The sequence below is a fragment of the Thermobia domestica genome, chromosome 2 (assembly GCF_964235325.1).
Source record: "Thermobia domestica chromosome 2, izTheDome1.hap1.1, whole genome shotgun sequence".
Classification (NCBI taxonomy): domain Eukaryota; kingdom Metazoa; phylum Arthropoda; class Insecta; order Zygentoma; family Lepismatidae; genus Thermobia; species Thermobia domestica.
In genome coordinates, this window is record NC_137455.1 from 118,001,725 (window position 1) to 118,018,805 (window position 17,081).

At 34.0% G+C, this 17,081-nt stretch overlaps 1 protein-coding gene across 5 annotated transcripts in view; it reads right to left on the reverse strand.

Annotated features, from left to right (window-relative positions):
- The window catches only part of LOC145674976 (oxysterol-binding protein-related protein 6-like), a 172,582-nt gene that overhangs the window by 55,956 nt on the left and 99,545 nt on the right, over positions 1 to 17,081 (reverse strand). For 4 of the 5 annotated variants that reach the window (XM_081745318.1, XM_081745328.1, XM_081745310.1 and 1 more), the window contains 2 exons: positions 8,615 to 8,767; positions 491 to 689 (listed from right to left, as the gene is read on the reverse strand). In XM_081745318.1, the coding sequence (XP_081601444.1) occupies positions 491 to 689; positions 8,615 to 8,767 (352 nt within the window). The remainder of the gene's footprint in view (positions 1 to 490; positions 690 to 8,614; positions 8,768 to 17,081) is intronic. The other variant, XM_081745335.1, reaches the window with a different exon arrangement.

The following is a 17,081-nucleotide window of genomic DNA, read 5'->3' on the forward strand; positions in this document are numbered from 1 at the left end:
TTATGATTATTCTATATACATTATTTAGAAGCAGCTGTCGTGCCATTGCTTATTAAAATTTTACAATCCATTTTCATTATCACTGCGCTAAGAGAGAGGGAGGTCTTGAATCAGGTCAGCTCTCCTGCTATACCACTGCACCCTCCTATAAATCAACGAACACTTTCCTTTCCTTTTTCTACACATTTCATCAATTGATCGCAGTAATTCAACAGCACTTAATGATGGAAACTGACGTGTTCGGATCCATGTTTAGCTATAGGTCCACGTCTCATATAGCCTTGCTGCTGAAAGGGATGCTAAACTCAAGTAAAACCAAATTAAAACATCACTTAGTGCCTTTCCACCTTGTAAATCTACAAGGCTCCTCATCAACTTATTAATTAGTTGGACCATATGATCTTCCGTTCAATACTTGAAGCAATTTTTTTTACGCTTGTCACAAAAATCTAATAACTCCAACCGCCCGCTTATATTATATTATCCTTACCATCCTTTGCGAGAACAATAAAATCCTCTCGCACTTGATTATCTGGAGTGCTTGTCACTTTGAGATCAAGAGGGGCTGAAGCTAACGGAAGTAAGTGGTCCGGGCCTGGTAAGCTCTGAGGCCTCGTTGCTACTGCTGTTGGAAGAGACGGATTGCTGCTACTTAAAGAAGCCATTTGAGGTAGGCCAGAAGAACTAGTCTGAAAAAAAGTAATACGTTAATCATGAATTAAGAAGCAAACGCCATCTTAATAAATAAATAACAATAAATAAATCAATAAATAAAACCCCTTCTATTTGACATTATTTATGTATAATATTGAAGAAAACATTGACTTTATACGTCACGATAGTGACATAGGTTAATGCTCAAAATCACTTGGGGTCTACATTTATCAGGACTACACTTTAACGTGCCTCTACACTAGGCACACCTGAATGTTTAAAGTTCTCGCATTCCTACGCTACATATGTATTGTCACGAATATTCGCCTTGGGGGAATAAATAGGCAGGACCTGTGGCTGCAAAGTGCGATAGTCGAGATAAGTGAATGAGACAAGCACGGGACTTTGATGTATCCGACCAAGAGCATACTGTTGTGCTTTATGAAACAGACTCCATTTCAGGGATTGTGAATCAACTGGAGTTCTCGTGTACTACAGTTGCAAGAGTGTGTCAAATTATGCAAATGCAGGGAAGACATCCGGGAACCAGTCACACCGAAAAGGTCAGTGCACCCTCAATGAACGTGGACTACGCGGGCTGAGTCTTATCGTACGAACCAGTATGAACCAAATTCTGTTGCAAACCACATCCCAGCTAAATTGAGAGTTTCATCCAAAGTGTTAGTGCATGAACAGTTCAACGTTCCCTCCATCGCCTTGGCTTCTGAAGCAATAAACCAACCCGAGCGCCTCTGCTCACAAGTCGGCATCGGACTAAACGCCTTGCATGGGCTCGAGGGCACAGGGATTGGACCACGGAACAGTGGAAACGGATAAACTCGAGTGATGAGTCCCAATTTCGATTGCATCGCGGTGATGCAAGAGTCCGAATCTGGCGACAACAGAATGAAACTATTGATACCGCATGACAGGTTGGTACAGTGGAAGGTGATGGGGGTCTATTACGGCCTGGGGTGTTTTCAGTTGGACATCATTGAGATCGTTAGTCTGCCTAAGAGGATTCCTGAATGGCAAACGATATATGGAAATTCTGTAGGACCACGTACACCTATTCAAGACCATGATTCATGTCAACGGGACAGGTATTATCATGCAAGACAACTGTCTAGCTCACAGGCTCTGGACAACAACAGAGTGGTTCGAGTAACATTCTACCAACTTCCAGTAAATGCAATGGCCCATCCGGAGTCCAAATAGAATCCAGCTGAATATTTGTGGGATGTGGGAAAGAACTGTTCGAAACAGACAGCCCCCACCACTGAACATAGACCAGCAGTGGACCACTGTGGAGGTCGTATGGCTTGCAATACTTTCAGTCGACATCCTGAAGATGGTCAAGTCATTATCTTGACACGGCAGTTCTTAAACCAAGAGGGAGACCGATACAGTATTAGGTAGATGTGCCTAATTCAGTAGCAGTCATTGTATATTACATCTACCATTAATTATAATGTGATGAGACTTTCCAACGTCTACTACTGTTTTGTTGACCACAATGTCCTACCATTATACAACCATGAATTATCCGCGGAACCATGGAACTTGCCAATGTGTTACAATTTATCAATGTCTACATCTCCAGAACGTGCAGAAACAGTGCCCGTATCATTTTCTTTTTCCAGATTATTCATCTCTTGACATGTACACTACATGACAGGTTATTATATTGTTCGTATTTTCATCCTTCATGCTTCTTTTTCATGACTTAAAACTATGTTGATATTGAAAATCATAAATTTTATATTGTTCTTATTTGTGTATTTTTAATAAAATAACGAAAGTATTCTATATTTTCTGTTTGTCTGTATACTTACCATAACAATCGTACCTTCTCTCAGAATTAAAAAAGAGAGAGAGAGAGAGAGAAAAGGAAAGAAATACAATTCTGGTAAGTGAATTAATTTCTATATTTCACCACACAACTCGTAGCAATCGCTTACAGCATGAAATATTTGGTTCTAAATGTCTGTTTACAAAAACACAGAAAACACACGTTACATACTTTTTTTTTTTTTTTTTTTGATCTGAAAATGAACTGCTTAACAATAATGAACAAAGAGTTTATAATCACGTAATTTTATATAGTGTAAATAATTTCAAATAATAATAATAATAGAGGAACTAAAAACCTAAACACACACCAAAAATTAAGTACACTATATAAATACATTTGATAAAGGTTTTATTACACAGGGACGGGAAAAAGGAAAAAAAGGAAAGAAAAATTAATCCTTTCGTGGCCACTTTTTTTCTAGAAGATGATAGGATGATGACTCTTTGATTTTACGTTTATGAGCTGCCTAGGCATTTGGCTTTAATACTGTTTTACAGTGTCTGCACATATTTTCCATGGGTTTATGGTGTGAGAAGCATTTTCTCACTGGCTTAATTAAAAGAGGATCTAGAAATCTCAACTACCATTTACAAAATTACAGAATAGATGATACACAAACACAAAAGAAAGAAAAAAAAACATCTTTAGAGGGTTGTTTCTATTCTTCAAGTGAAAAAGACTCGTGGCTGTAATGGAAACAACGATTTCCAGTTGAACAAGTAAGAGCATATTTGCGTTCCTTTTACGGGAAGCTATTATAAGTTTAAGATTTTGTCTTGTTATGTTGAACAACGTAACCACGTACTCTGCAAATACGGACAGACGTCAGACGAAGGGCATCCGTAAACAACTTTTTTGGTATGTACGAACCACGGAACCTGTAAATCCGTTAAAATAGTGATTTTATTTATTTATGAATTTATTTTCATTATCACATGCTTTCTTCATTTACGTGCCGCTCGAATGTAAAAAGAATATTTTAAGGTTTGTTACGCTTTGTAGAAATCGAAGATTAAAAGCTTCAAATATTTTGTAAAGACTTACCATACTATTACTAAAACATTCTAAATTGTAGGGTTTCGATATTTTTAACTGTTTAAATCAATATTGTTAACAAATCTGATTTTATGTAGACACACTGTTAAGGGCTAAATTTGGCATACACATGAATTAACTATTCAATATGATTATTTTATCATCACCCCGAATGTGAACCTATTATCCTGGCACTGTTTCACTATGTGTATGCACGAGAAAAAGAGCATGGGAAAGAGCTATGAAATACCCTTCCCATTAACGGCTTAATTTTGGCACCATTTGACGACGCTACATCTACACCTTTAAACACACTATTGTTCACGACAGCAGACGCTACCGTCATTTCCCAAATAGCAGTAGCGTTCCTGATTCGGTGACTTGATATGTGACTTGATATGTATATGATCTTCTGTAGATTATTACGTAATATAAATATATCAAGTTACGTTTAGTTGCTATTTTAGTGACCCTCATGTGATTTGAACACGTAAATTTAGATTTAGCCAGAGACCATGAAAACTGCGGCTATGTACACTCATGTCCAAAATGATTGTCGCATATCTATAACTATCTTCTTGTAAACATATAATTTGATAATGATTTTGCAGGATACATTTAATACTAATACTATATGTATAATCGGTAAAAGTTTGTGCTAAATTTCACAGGAAGAGAATTATAAATACAAAATTAGAATGAGTAAAACAAAATGTTGCTGAAAGGACAAGAAAGTTTTATTTTCGTTTTATTGTGCCTATTTACTGCTCTTTTGATATGAAATTTGCCACAAACATGTACTTGCCGATTATACAGATACTAACATCATAAGAAATACCGCGCGAATTCATTATCAAATTATATTCCTACAACAACATATTTATAGACATGCGACAATAATTTTGGACATGAGTGTACCTCAGTATTACACATTTATGGCTATATCACATTAACAACTTGACTCCACACTAATTATCAGAAAGGTGTAACTGAAACTAGAAACTTTTACACTAACACTGTACTAAGAACTAACTATGTTAATCCAAATCCTGTTTTTCTTTTCTTTCTTTCTTTATATAACTATCATCGTTTTATAAGAACGTTCCTTCTGACTACATAATTGTAAGAACATGTACTCACGTAAGTACGATCCAGTTAAATTTGCACATAATGACACTTTTCTTTGTGTAGTCAAAAAGTCTTCAGATGGCATTCTTAATACTCATCTTGACTTAAATTATACACTAATTACATCTATATGAAAGAAAGGAACACTTTTTTCCCTTATTTCAGAATATACAGTAGTTTTATATATTTTTTGGTACACATTTATGTTGGATCTCTTTTTAGCAGCAAATATGCCACTCAATTCCGTATTTTGGAACACAAACATGTTATTATTTAAGTGTCTGAAGTTAGAATGTACTTCAGTTGTAGTGCAAGAAATATATTTCAAGATTACTAATGAAATTGTATTTACCGATTCCGAAGTAACACACTAGGTGATAACTTAAAAATCCTTTCGAAGAACCCGCCAAATGGTTGACATATTTTGTCCATCTTCTACAGTCGCGTTTATAAAAAGATGAAAAGGAAGCGACTTCCTCTTGAAATCCCTCTACTCCCCCCTCCCCGCCTTCAGCCTCAAATCTACGGTAAATAGTCTGTATTATATATGTTTTACAGATATTTTTAATAATTCAAGCTTTTAAATATAAAGTGATTTTAAAAGTAGCTTAGAAGTCCTCTTCTTTATTCGACAGGATTCTATCCCGTCTCCTTTAGCTTGAAGAGCATAACAGTGGGACGTTAAAATAATAATAATAATAATAATAATAATAATAATAATAATAATAATAATAATAATAATAATAATAATAATAATAATAAAAATTATTATTATTATTATTATTATTATTATTATTATTATTATTATTATTATTATTATTATTATTATTAGGAATATAATGAATATTAAAAGGAATATAAGATGTGTGTTATAACCCTTAGTTCTATGACTAAGTGCTGTATTTTTGCTATCTGGCTGTTCATGGCACTAAAATAAATATATTATTATTATTATTATTATTATTATTATTTTTATTATTATTATTATTATTATTATTATTATTATTTCATTTCCACACTATCTACTAATAGCTAAGGCCTCTCGAAGTAATTCTGACTCGATTCGGTTGACTGGAGATTTATTCCTTTTGAACAACGAGAACATTTACGACAGGACTTACTGCTTACAATTAATTGAAATTACTATTCTGGTTTGTATCCGAGGCCAACGCGCGTTATCCATGAAAGGGCACTGAGAAAAACAGATGAATTTTGTTGAATATGTTCGTTAGTTAGAACTGAACAAATATACTTTGAATTTTCAAAGTATACTGTACGTTTGCATTCGTCTGTTACTACAGCAACTTCTTTCAGAATATCTTATTACTTTGGCAGCCTACCGTGTTACTTCAGAACCTGTAAAGCAGAATTTACGAGTGTGTACAAAATTATAATACTAGTAATATTCTATTTTAAATCCAATAAATACTGCTCAAATTCGACTTAACGAAGATATATATTTTGGCAGATATATAAGCATCTTTAGTTGTTTCCAAGAAGAGGTATTTGCACGTTTGATACCAGGTTATATTCCAGATGAGGGGTCAATCTCCATCAAAATACAGGTATACATGGCATTTCAGATTTCTTGTTACAACTTTCGAAGATAAATTTACGCTCGAATATAAGCGAAATCATCTACCTGAAGAAAAGTCGAAATAAACTTCATTTCTTAGTTGCAAATCTCGAAATATGAGAAAAGGAAGACTAAGATTTGAACACGATTTAAGAGAAAGTAATGCGTAAAACTTTAGAAGGAGTCATATTAGAACTACACAAAAATATCCAATTCAAACGCTGTATTGTGCAAGAAATTTGCCATATTGCTATATCTTTGCTGGGCAGATTATTCTCTGCTCTGTTTGGCAATGCACGAGGTTTTAAACTCGATACTGTTGACTAATTCAAGAAATTTTAGCAAAAATTTTCCTACATCGTTTTCTTCTCAAAGCCAATACTAATTTTATCAAGGATTTTGGTTTACCAAAACTCCTTTACTTATTTACCCTGTCTGTGTGTCCGACCTTATGTTTGGGAGACAAAAAAATCTTACGAACTACTTGATGGATCACCTCTAAATTTCGTCAGGATGTAGAGTGTCAAAAGTTAGGAACCAACTTCGTTTTCGGACGCGATATTTAAACCGAAAGTGGTAGAAATCAAGCATTCTCGGTTTTTACGTTGATCACTATATAACAAAAATGGTAACAGATAGAGAGAAGCGGTTTTTGCAATCAATTAAGCGTCCCAAAAATACATTTCGTTTCCATGCTTAACTCTGTATTAAAATTGGAAGAATAGAAATCTACTACAACTTCCGGTTTCACTATTGCTCTATATAGCAAAAATTAGCAAAAATATAAGAGAGCGAGAGAAAAGTTTTTTAGGAATCGATTTAGTGCTAACAATAGTCTCCATCATCTCTCTTAACACTGTATTCACACCGAAAGTAGCAGAAATTAACTACTTCTGATTTTATCGATTGCTATAGAATAAAAACCGTAATAAATATTCGTCATGAGTTTCAATATCGCACTACACACAGCAAAAAATGTTTAAGAGAAAGGTTCCGCAGTCTCAGTGGTAGAGCGTTCACCTATGTTGTGTGGAGTTCCTGGTTTAACTGCAGCTCGTCAAGTGGAGGTTTTGGTGGACAAACACTGTGTGCATGGGTTTTCCCGGGATTTTTCCCATTTCCTTCTACTTTCTTCATTCCACAATTTTTCGTTATTATCACTGTCTCATTTAGATTATCTGGCGCAAGCATGGGACATAAAACCGAATGACTTCAATTTCAAAGAATAAGTGATAACGATAAACGTTTTTTGAGCTGATTTAGCGTTCAAAGAATAGGTACCATCTTCTCTATTAATCACCTACTCACACCAGAAGCGGTAGAAATCAATCACTTTCGGTTTTAATGGTGATCGATATAGAATGAAATAGTAAAGATATAAAGAAGCAGTTTTCTACAACCAATTAAATGTCCCACGAATTTATTCCATTTCCACTCTAATTTATATACTAAAACCGGAAGTGGTATAAAAATACTACCACTTCCTGTTTTAATATTAATTTAGAAAATATTACGTCATGCAAACCAAACTTCTTCACGTGGTGTACACCTGACACTGCTATTATTATTATTATTATTATTATTATTATTATTATTATTATTATTATTATTATTATTATTATTATTATTATTATTATTATTATTATTATTATTATTAAAGTTTTTCTTGCACACTGCAGGACACTAACCGAAAAATGAAATTTGTTTGGACTTATTTTTACACAGAAATATGACTTGTTTTCATTTGTAGTAAATCTTGCAAAGGTCATAATAGAAGCTGTGAAACAGCTGTATCTTTGTTTTATATTGCCTGCTCTTATTAGCTTAATCTATGTATTTAAATAGCTTAATCTAACACAGAAAATATAAATTATTACTTTTCTAATCTGTATCGTCCGAAGAAAAGCGAGAAAAAGGAAAACGAAATATGTTAGCTTTAGCATGCAAAGATGCTATACAAATTAAATGTCAATTACCAGCTGAATCCTAAGAGAAAGATAAAGTATTAATTTAAAGGTAAGGATGTTCTAAAAGTATTTTTGCAATCATAACTTATTTATCATCATTCTATAAAGAAACAAATTTAGAAATGCACCACTAAGTAGGAGCATTTTATTGACCAAAAGCTTGCACCTTTATCTGCCACGGTAAGTAATCTTTAACGACCAAGATTGAGACAAAACAAATAACGAGGAGAGAAAAAGCATCATCATAAAAGTTAATCAAACAAAGAAGTGAAAGAAACGTTATTGTTAAGAAAGAAAAATGAATAGGGGTGCTACTGCGAACCATGCAAGAAGGAAAAAGTAAACCATTTCTAAGTAACTCAGAGGTGTGTGATGAAAGTGGTGCGCGAGACTACTTACCGACATACAGGAAGCAGTATCACCTTCGCAGTTTGTGCCTTTGATTGGACTGCTTCCTGTCAAATCAATCGTGCTTCCTTTGGAACTTTTCTTTTTTCTTAAGCCAAATTTCTTCCTGTCTTTTTTCACGTTTGGTGAACAACTGTCATTTGGCTAAAAATCAAAAAACAGCTTAAAAGTATCTTCCATACATTGATATATTTTCTAATGAAGAAAGAGCTCCGCTGGTGAGATATACGCTACACTCATGTGCCAAAATATTATAACCTTTTATGTCGCCTCGAATGGGTGTGATTTGAGAGAGAGACAATTCAAAGTGGATATTCTGTTTACGCAGTAAAACTGAAGTTATTTATTAGAGGGAGAAAAAGTCGTAGGACTGATTCGAATGAGAAATGTTCATTATTCCAGGAAAAACAGTATCAGTGTCTCATGTTTTCTGCAATGTAAAGTATAACGAATAGAACTGTCAGTATGGTTAGTAATCAATGACTTGTTCACAGAAAACATTACGAGTAGCTCTAGACACCCGAAGGTTCACCGCAGCAGAAACATATTTCAGACACTGAATCCTACTGTGTGCACAGCCAGTCTAGTCATGATTGTAGTAGCAACTCCGTAATATTTATCCCTGTATTGTTCTCTCACCTCCATGTTCGACCCAAAGACTTCTTTCCCAAAGAATCTTTACATTCTGAGTGAAATGATTCATATATTTTAAACGTCTCGATAAAACTACATATATTCGATAAGAGTCCACATTGTAGTTTTACGTCAGGTAACTTTGTCCATGCCTCTGTTACTTTGTTTGTTTTAATTTTCTTGGAGACTTTAGTTTCAAGAACCTGACCTCCTTTTCATCTATAACCTCTTCACATCCAAACAGCACAACAGAGAAGAACTGTGCTATATATACTTGATGGTGCACCACCAGCACGGTACAACTGCGCTTAAGAATTTAATTTTATTAATTTCCTTACATGATTCATTATGATGAGCGTACACGAGCATAAAAGTGATACCAGTTATGTTGGAGTGCATAATCATATTCCGGTTTTTCAGTCAGTCAGTCTCAATGTTAAACTGCTTCTCCTAAATTACGTCGGCATGAAAGCGTACTCAGCACACTATTAAAATATGAAATCACTCCAAAAGTTTACTTCGCCCCAAATTTTCGTCACTGTTCCATTAAATGTGAGGTATCATCGCAATATGATAATTCTAATCAAAATTATCTAGATGCCTTCTATCCACTTGAGATATAATATTAACAGACACCGAACGCACACAGTTAGCTATTTTCAGAATATTTTGAAGTTCTCTCACCTCTTTATCTTTTCAGTGTTAGATCTGTCGAGATTTAGTGTCAAGTTTCGAGTAACGTGTCGAGATTTGGCCGAGTATGTTTATGAGAATGCAGATAATTATCCAAGTTAAAATAGCCCCATATGCTATAAACGGCCACAATTTTTTGGCTCATGAATGTAAATATAAAAGAAAGACACAGAAGTGCTAGCAAAAAGTGTTTTATCACTCGCTGACTGCCATTTTATATTTATAGCTTCACACACCCACAATTGTTTCCATAACGAAGACTCGACGACAGACAGAAACATTTCTTAAAGCATAGTGTGTGCTAACTAGAAGGACAGAACCCTTTTTATGTACGTATGTTGTGCACGAAGGTGATCAGCGCCATTAAATCTCAGTATAAATAAGGATACCCAAGATGAAAGAGCCTAACAGACACACATGTAAGTTTAGTGATATGATATGCAGTTAGAAGAAGGGAAAGATTAGTGGAGACAATACAAAGCTTAACAATCGATGGCAATGCTTAAAATTAGCTTAACACAAAGCTTGTTCCATCTTGATTCCGTAGAATTTTATGATCTCAACGTTTAGAAAAACAATCATACACGGAGTAAAAATTCAGCTATTTTCAATGTCTTTATGACTGCACAGCATCCTTATTTACTAAACAGAATACGATCAATAATAATAATAATTTGATATAACTATGAATTTGTAAGAAATTTAAGAACCTTTTAAGAGTTCGCAGATAAATCTACAATCATAACTAAAATCAATTTGTTTTTAGAGATGACGCATCTTCTACTACGTCAGTATAGATATGATGCGCCAGTGCAGATACAATAAACACAGAAAATGATTTGCAAACAAGCAACTAAGCTTTTTGAAGTTTGCAAATTTATATTGTTTATATTAACAATTTCAGTTTTCATCTTATTGACCTAATTATATACGCTGCAGCGCCAAATCACAAAGGAAAATAGAATTCTATGACGGGGTTTCTGTCAGACTACTACACGAAGAAACAAAGAAAGAAAACGCCAGCGATTTCCTTCTTTTCATTGAAAACTCGACTCACTCATTTAAAAATACAAACGTTATTTTAAATTATAGCTATGTAAAGTAAATGACTAATAATACTATAATAATTAAAAATGGTAATGAAATTAACATCGTTGATGTTATTTGTTTCAATTTTTAAATATTAACAGGAAATTAACATTCCCCTTCCAGAAGAATTCTATTATTATATAGGATGTATAAAATGTTTTTGTGTATGAAATAGCGAATTATTTAATGTAAGTAACTGTACTAATTTAACTGAAGGTTTTCTATTCATTTCCTCCACATTATTACCATAAACATCAAAAGAATGAAACTGTGAAATTACGACTGACATACTATAACCAAACTTCAAATTCGACGAATGCAATAGATTCCTCCTTTTACTAATATTATTGGCCATTTTTTTCTTTCAGTCCGTTTGCTCTTGTATTATTTGAAAATTAGCAAAACACTGTGGATAGATAGATTCTCTAATTTTGAATCTTTCAGATGTAATGTCTTTTGGTTAGCAATAACTCAGAAATGGGAATGAAGAAACGTTTGGATAGAAACTGTTTTCAATCCATGACACTAATGTCATTTATAATGTATTTTTTCTGCCATTTGTGTCTACTCTTACAAAATATTTATCCTTCTATGGAATATCTCGACAGAATATAATAGTAATAGATACTTGTATTTAATTTTTTGTTATGTCTATTATAATCAACATACAAAACATGGTACCAATTTTTCAACAGACAATACCGACATACGTTACACAGTTTCCAACCTTTAATTAACCTTTTATTAACAAATGAGGTGGAGTGAGGAATGTAAAAAAATAAATAAATACATAAACTTTAGGGAAAGGAATATTATTCTCTCATTGTACGTGAATATTTTTATAATACGAATATGGCCAATATTCTCTTTGAATGTTAAATAGTTACCGATAAATTTTCTTTCATTTTTATGTGCTTCGACCTATGTTTATCAGATAATTTTCTTTTCTGAACTTTGAAAAAAAAAAATAATAAATAATTACTTCCACACAAATAACGAATTATAATTGCTGTAAGTTTAACGTCACCTTTCAGCCGTTAACATGTAAAATATTAACTAAAAATTGTGGAATCACAATCAAAAAATATATACAACGAATTGAAGTCGCCTGTTTGCTCATTAAAAGCAAGAAAAGTCACTACTAGAAAATGAAAAATAAATACCCTGAAATAACTGGCTCAGGTGAATGAAATTTTATATACCCATTTTATAGATTGCGGTATAATTTCAAGTGCACAGGGCCTTAACCCTATGGACACAATGTACAGGGTGTGTCAAAAGACTCCACAACACTGTGTACCTTTCTTCTGCTTCAATGCAGATCTGCACTCTTGCAAGAAGTGTTTGGTGTCATTTCCGGATATGGTATTTCACGGTGACGCAGTTGTTATGGGTTTGTTCTCGGAGTTGCAAAACAGACTAAATGCCAACCACACACGTTCCATACATGATCAATAGGGGATAACCATGCAGTCCAACAGAGATAAATATGCCCTGGAGAATGCGTTCGTAAAATACGTGATTTCGTACTGTTGAAAGAGTAACTTTTTCTGATGCAAAAATCGCAACAGATCCACAGAGCAGTTGTTGTTAATCATCACATGTACAACCTTTACCAGCTGCCCAATGAATAGAGTATTTCTACGTTACTTCTTTTTGGGTGTTCATTTCTCATTTTCTACTAGCGTATTTTCTGTAGGTTCTTATTCTCTGAGAAATTTCAATGATATAGATAGTTTATTTTCAAACATAATGCAAGCAGCTACGAATGATCCTCTCAACAACGAATTACTGCCTTATTAACTACCAAAAAGGAGGCATCTCTCCGCGCTAATATATAATATTGTTTTCAAACGAAGCGTTTCCGTTTTTCTTATTCGGTTCCCAAAACCTCAACCACCAGTATGATTAGGTGTTTTAATTTGGTGTCCCGCTCCAAAAGCTTACCACATACGTACTATAAATTCGGACATTCATACATTTACTTAATTTGCATTTATAATCTAACTCATTCCAAAGCTTTACTCTGTCACAAGCCTGAGTAATAAGCTTCATAAGAAAGCATACAATTTACGGAAAGAAAAATGTACAGGAAGGTATGAGATATGCCTTTGGAAAATACTAAAAAATATCAGTATATAGACATTTACTCTTGATCTCAGTTAACGGTCTAATAGCACTGACTTTATCAATAGACTATGATGGCTGTATTCTTTGGATTCTTACATTAAAATAACTTCTTTTTTCTAAAAGAATAAAATAAAATAAAATAAATAAATGAAAAAACTTAATCGTGGTGCATGACGATATATGAAATGATGGGTCGAGACTTGATTATTAACTAAGCAAAGCTTACAACCCATGTTTCAAGTGCACTTGTCACTAGTCACAAAACAGATTAATAGTATTCTTATGAAATTATTAGCATGTTAATAATTATGTGCAGTCAACATAAATGATTACAGAATAGGCTAGAACATTTTCAAAATTACAGTATAGCATACAAGAATCACAGATTGTTATTTTTATTTAATGGTAATACTTACTACACAATTATCTCACGTTTGCGCACCAACATTTAGCTTATTGCAAAATACACAGAAGCACAAGAGGAATAAAAGGCAATAAAGCACATACTATATTACATAATAACAGAATACCACATACAGTGACACAGACTGTATTATATCCCACAAATATATATATAATGATTAGGAAAGTATTCTAAGATACGGATCAAATAATTACAATAAAGATTTTATAGCTTCCCACGATACAATAAAGACATGATCTTGATTTGGCATACAACAGACCTTCGGCGTGACAATAAACATTTACAAATTTACTTTTCCTTTCTGTGGCAGCCTGATGATGATTTATAGATGAACGTACGTAATCATAATTCATATCGTGCATATTCTTCGCAAATAATACGCGAAGTACCTTACACTTCGATTACAAATAAAGTATATTACCTCCTATCAAACACACTAAATTCAAGCAATAACTAACTCTATGACCTATGGGAACCCCGAGGTTTAATGCCGCGTTCACAAAAGTTCTCCATTGACTTCTGTCCTTGGACAACTTGATCCAGTTTCTACTTTGTATTCTTATTTGTGGCGACCCATCTTAAAGTGCAACACTCCTCGTTGCATGTACAAAATGCAGTGTACAATGCTCACAAATGTAATGTACAATGCTTTGCAAGTGTACTAACTGGAAAAATGAAAGTGAACAATTCGAGCTTCCTACTTTTGTTGACAGTAGTGATAATGATTTTGACGGCGTTGAAATTGACATTTAATGTGGCTTGTTACACGATTGCACAAAACTGCAGCATGTTACAAGAGCAAAGGTTCATGGGTGTAGTGTACAACGCTTTGCAAGTGTGCTGACTGTGAAAATGAAAGTTAACAATTCCAATTTCCTATTTGTGTTGACACTAGCGGTGATGGTTTTGTCGACGTTGCGAGACTGGCATTTAATGTGGTTTGTTACATGATCTTAGTTTTACCTTTATTTTAAAAGTTGTTTAATCTCTAATACTTCTTTCCGTCTTGTTTTTGACGTGTCAGGATCAAAGGTGTTTGTTGTGTCAAAGTAAGAAAAAGAATAAAGTCCAATAATGTAAAATTAAATGAAACACAAACAAATGAAATGTTATAAATAATTTCCCTTTATATCTTCAGGTTTCAAAATAAAGGGTATCAAAAAACCACCTAATGTATAATAAAGAGAATTGGGAAATTATTTTTTACAATGTTACTATGTGTGATACCAGAATGGTATTTGGTAGAACATTACAAATACTCCAATGTATTTTTCAGGGTATATTAAGGTCACGTGCTTTCACTCGCGATCATTTCAGGAGCAAGAAACAGTTTTTAAAAAAGGGTTTTCAGATATATTTCCCGATTTCCCCCAAATTTCCCTTTTTCCATACCTCACAGTGGCATGGACAGTATTGCAATTGAGAAATTGTATCATTTTAAAGAAAATGAAGTATTAACCATGAAATTCGTTGGAATATTAATTTATCCAAAAATTTTAGATCGCAATTTTCCCTGAGTGCAAATTTCCTACTTTCAAACAGGATTAGGAAATATTATTTTTCTCATGTCACAATATAGGATATTCTAATGTTATTTGGCAAACAGATACCATAACCCCTTGGTATTATTTCAGGGTACATTAGGTTCGCGTATTTTCACCTGGAGCGACTCTAGGGGGGGCTAAACTTCCGAAAACGAAATTTTTTAATGAAAAATTTCCGATTTCCTCAAAATTTCCCTTTTCTTGTTCATCATATGGATATAGTCCATGTTGCATTTAAAAGCCTGTTTCATTCTGAAGAGAATGAAATATCAACCATGTAATTCGGATGAATAGTGTTGCACTTAAAATGGTTATTCTGAAAAATAGTTCTATTTTTGAAGATGGCGGCCATATTCCAATATGGCGGCCAAAAACTTTGGGCTCTACTTCTAGATTTCTTCTGCCGGGTGTAAAAAAAGCATTCCTGAGTTTCACCTTTTTTCCAGAAGTGCACAATTTTTGTTAACGTCCCTACTATTCAGAAAATCGTGTTTCTTTGTTCTAAGAATTTTAGAAGTTTCCTGCCTGATGTCAACGAAATTTTATATATTTAGATTTGTTGCAACCAGCGTAGTTTTGTCTGTTTTCTCTTCTCTGCTAGTTTATTGCATTTCTGGTTGAACCATGGTTTGTTTCTATATATTTCCGTATGACCCAATTTAATTTTTGTTGAAATGTTAATGCTATCCCTAATTTCAACCCAAGTATCCTCAACACTAGTGCATTCCAAACCTTCTAACCCGAGAATCTATTCGACATTTCAATCTGGTATTCCCACCTCACCTGGCTCTCCTCTAATTTCTTTAAATTAAACCTCTCCGCTTTTAGATATTGAATATATCCTTTATTCGGCGATAATCTCCCTCTTATTAGCGCTCTACAATGTAGTGATCAGTGTCACACTTAGCCACTCCGAATGACCGAACATCAATTATGCTAGATTGTCTTCTTCTATCTACCAAAACGTGATCTTTTTTTTTTTTTTTTTTTTCATTTTCATTTGGTGAGGTTCAAGTATATTTATAAATGTTACGATGTGGAAATTTTGTGCACTTCACGGTAAGTTTCTGTTTGTTTGTTGCAAAGTTTACGAGCCTAACGGCGTTGCCATTACTTTCCTTATGCAGATTTTCATTCCTTATAATAGATTGAAAATTTTTAAATAATAAGTATGTTAATATATACAACATGTTTAATATAAAGTGATCACTGCTAATATGCTACATAAATACTTGTTACTATAGAAGACTACCCACTACAAAAATAGTTGATTTTCATTGCACCCGCCGGAACGACGTATTTAATTTCTGTTATGGCCCGGTGTATTGCTGACAACACTGAAGCCTGTACTAGATAACTATTACTTGATTACGATCAGTAGAATGATGAAATTAAAAATTACACTTTTTTGGGAAAGGTTCATTTGTGGATATTCCGCCGCCCATTATAACCTCTCAGCCATAATGAAACTATGCAAAGATGAGAGTTCAATCGTCAACAAAGTTAGTATGAATTTCATCATCTGACAATGTGCCGAACAGGTCCTTGCGATATGTGGTCGGCTGAGCATTCAGTGTGTGCTACTAGGAGACCGGTCACATAGGACAATTTCCCAATGCAGACAAGCTGGGATATGACACGATATCTTAAACAAGCTTTCAACAACAATCGGCAGAACCTCGCATTGAAAGCGCGTCACAAGGCCAGTGGATACCGCCTCACAGAGCACTACTTCCAAAGTTTACAAACGCCAGAAACTGTATGAAACATACCTCGCAAGAGAGAAGTGGAAACGGATGTATCCCGGATGAGACTAACAGAGTTCAATACATTTTATGTATATAGTCGAACAGACCATAAGAATTGTTCTGACTTTATGCTGCAGTGCAAGGAGAAGTTTTCCCAGGGATTTCTGGTGGTGGTGGGATATTGCAGTTTCAGGGCT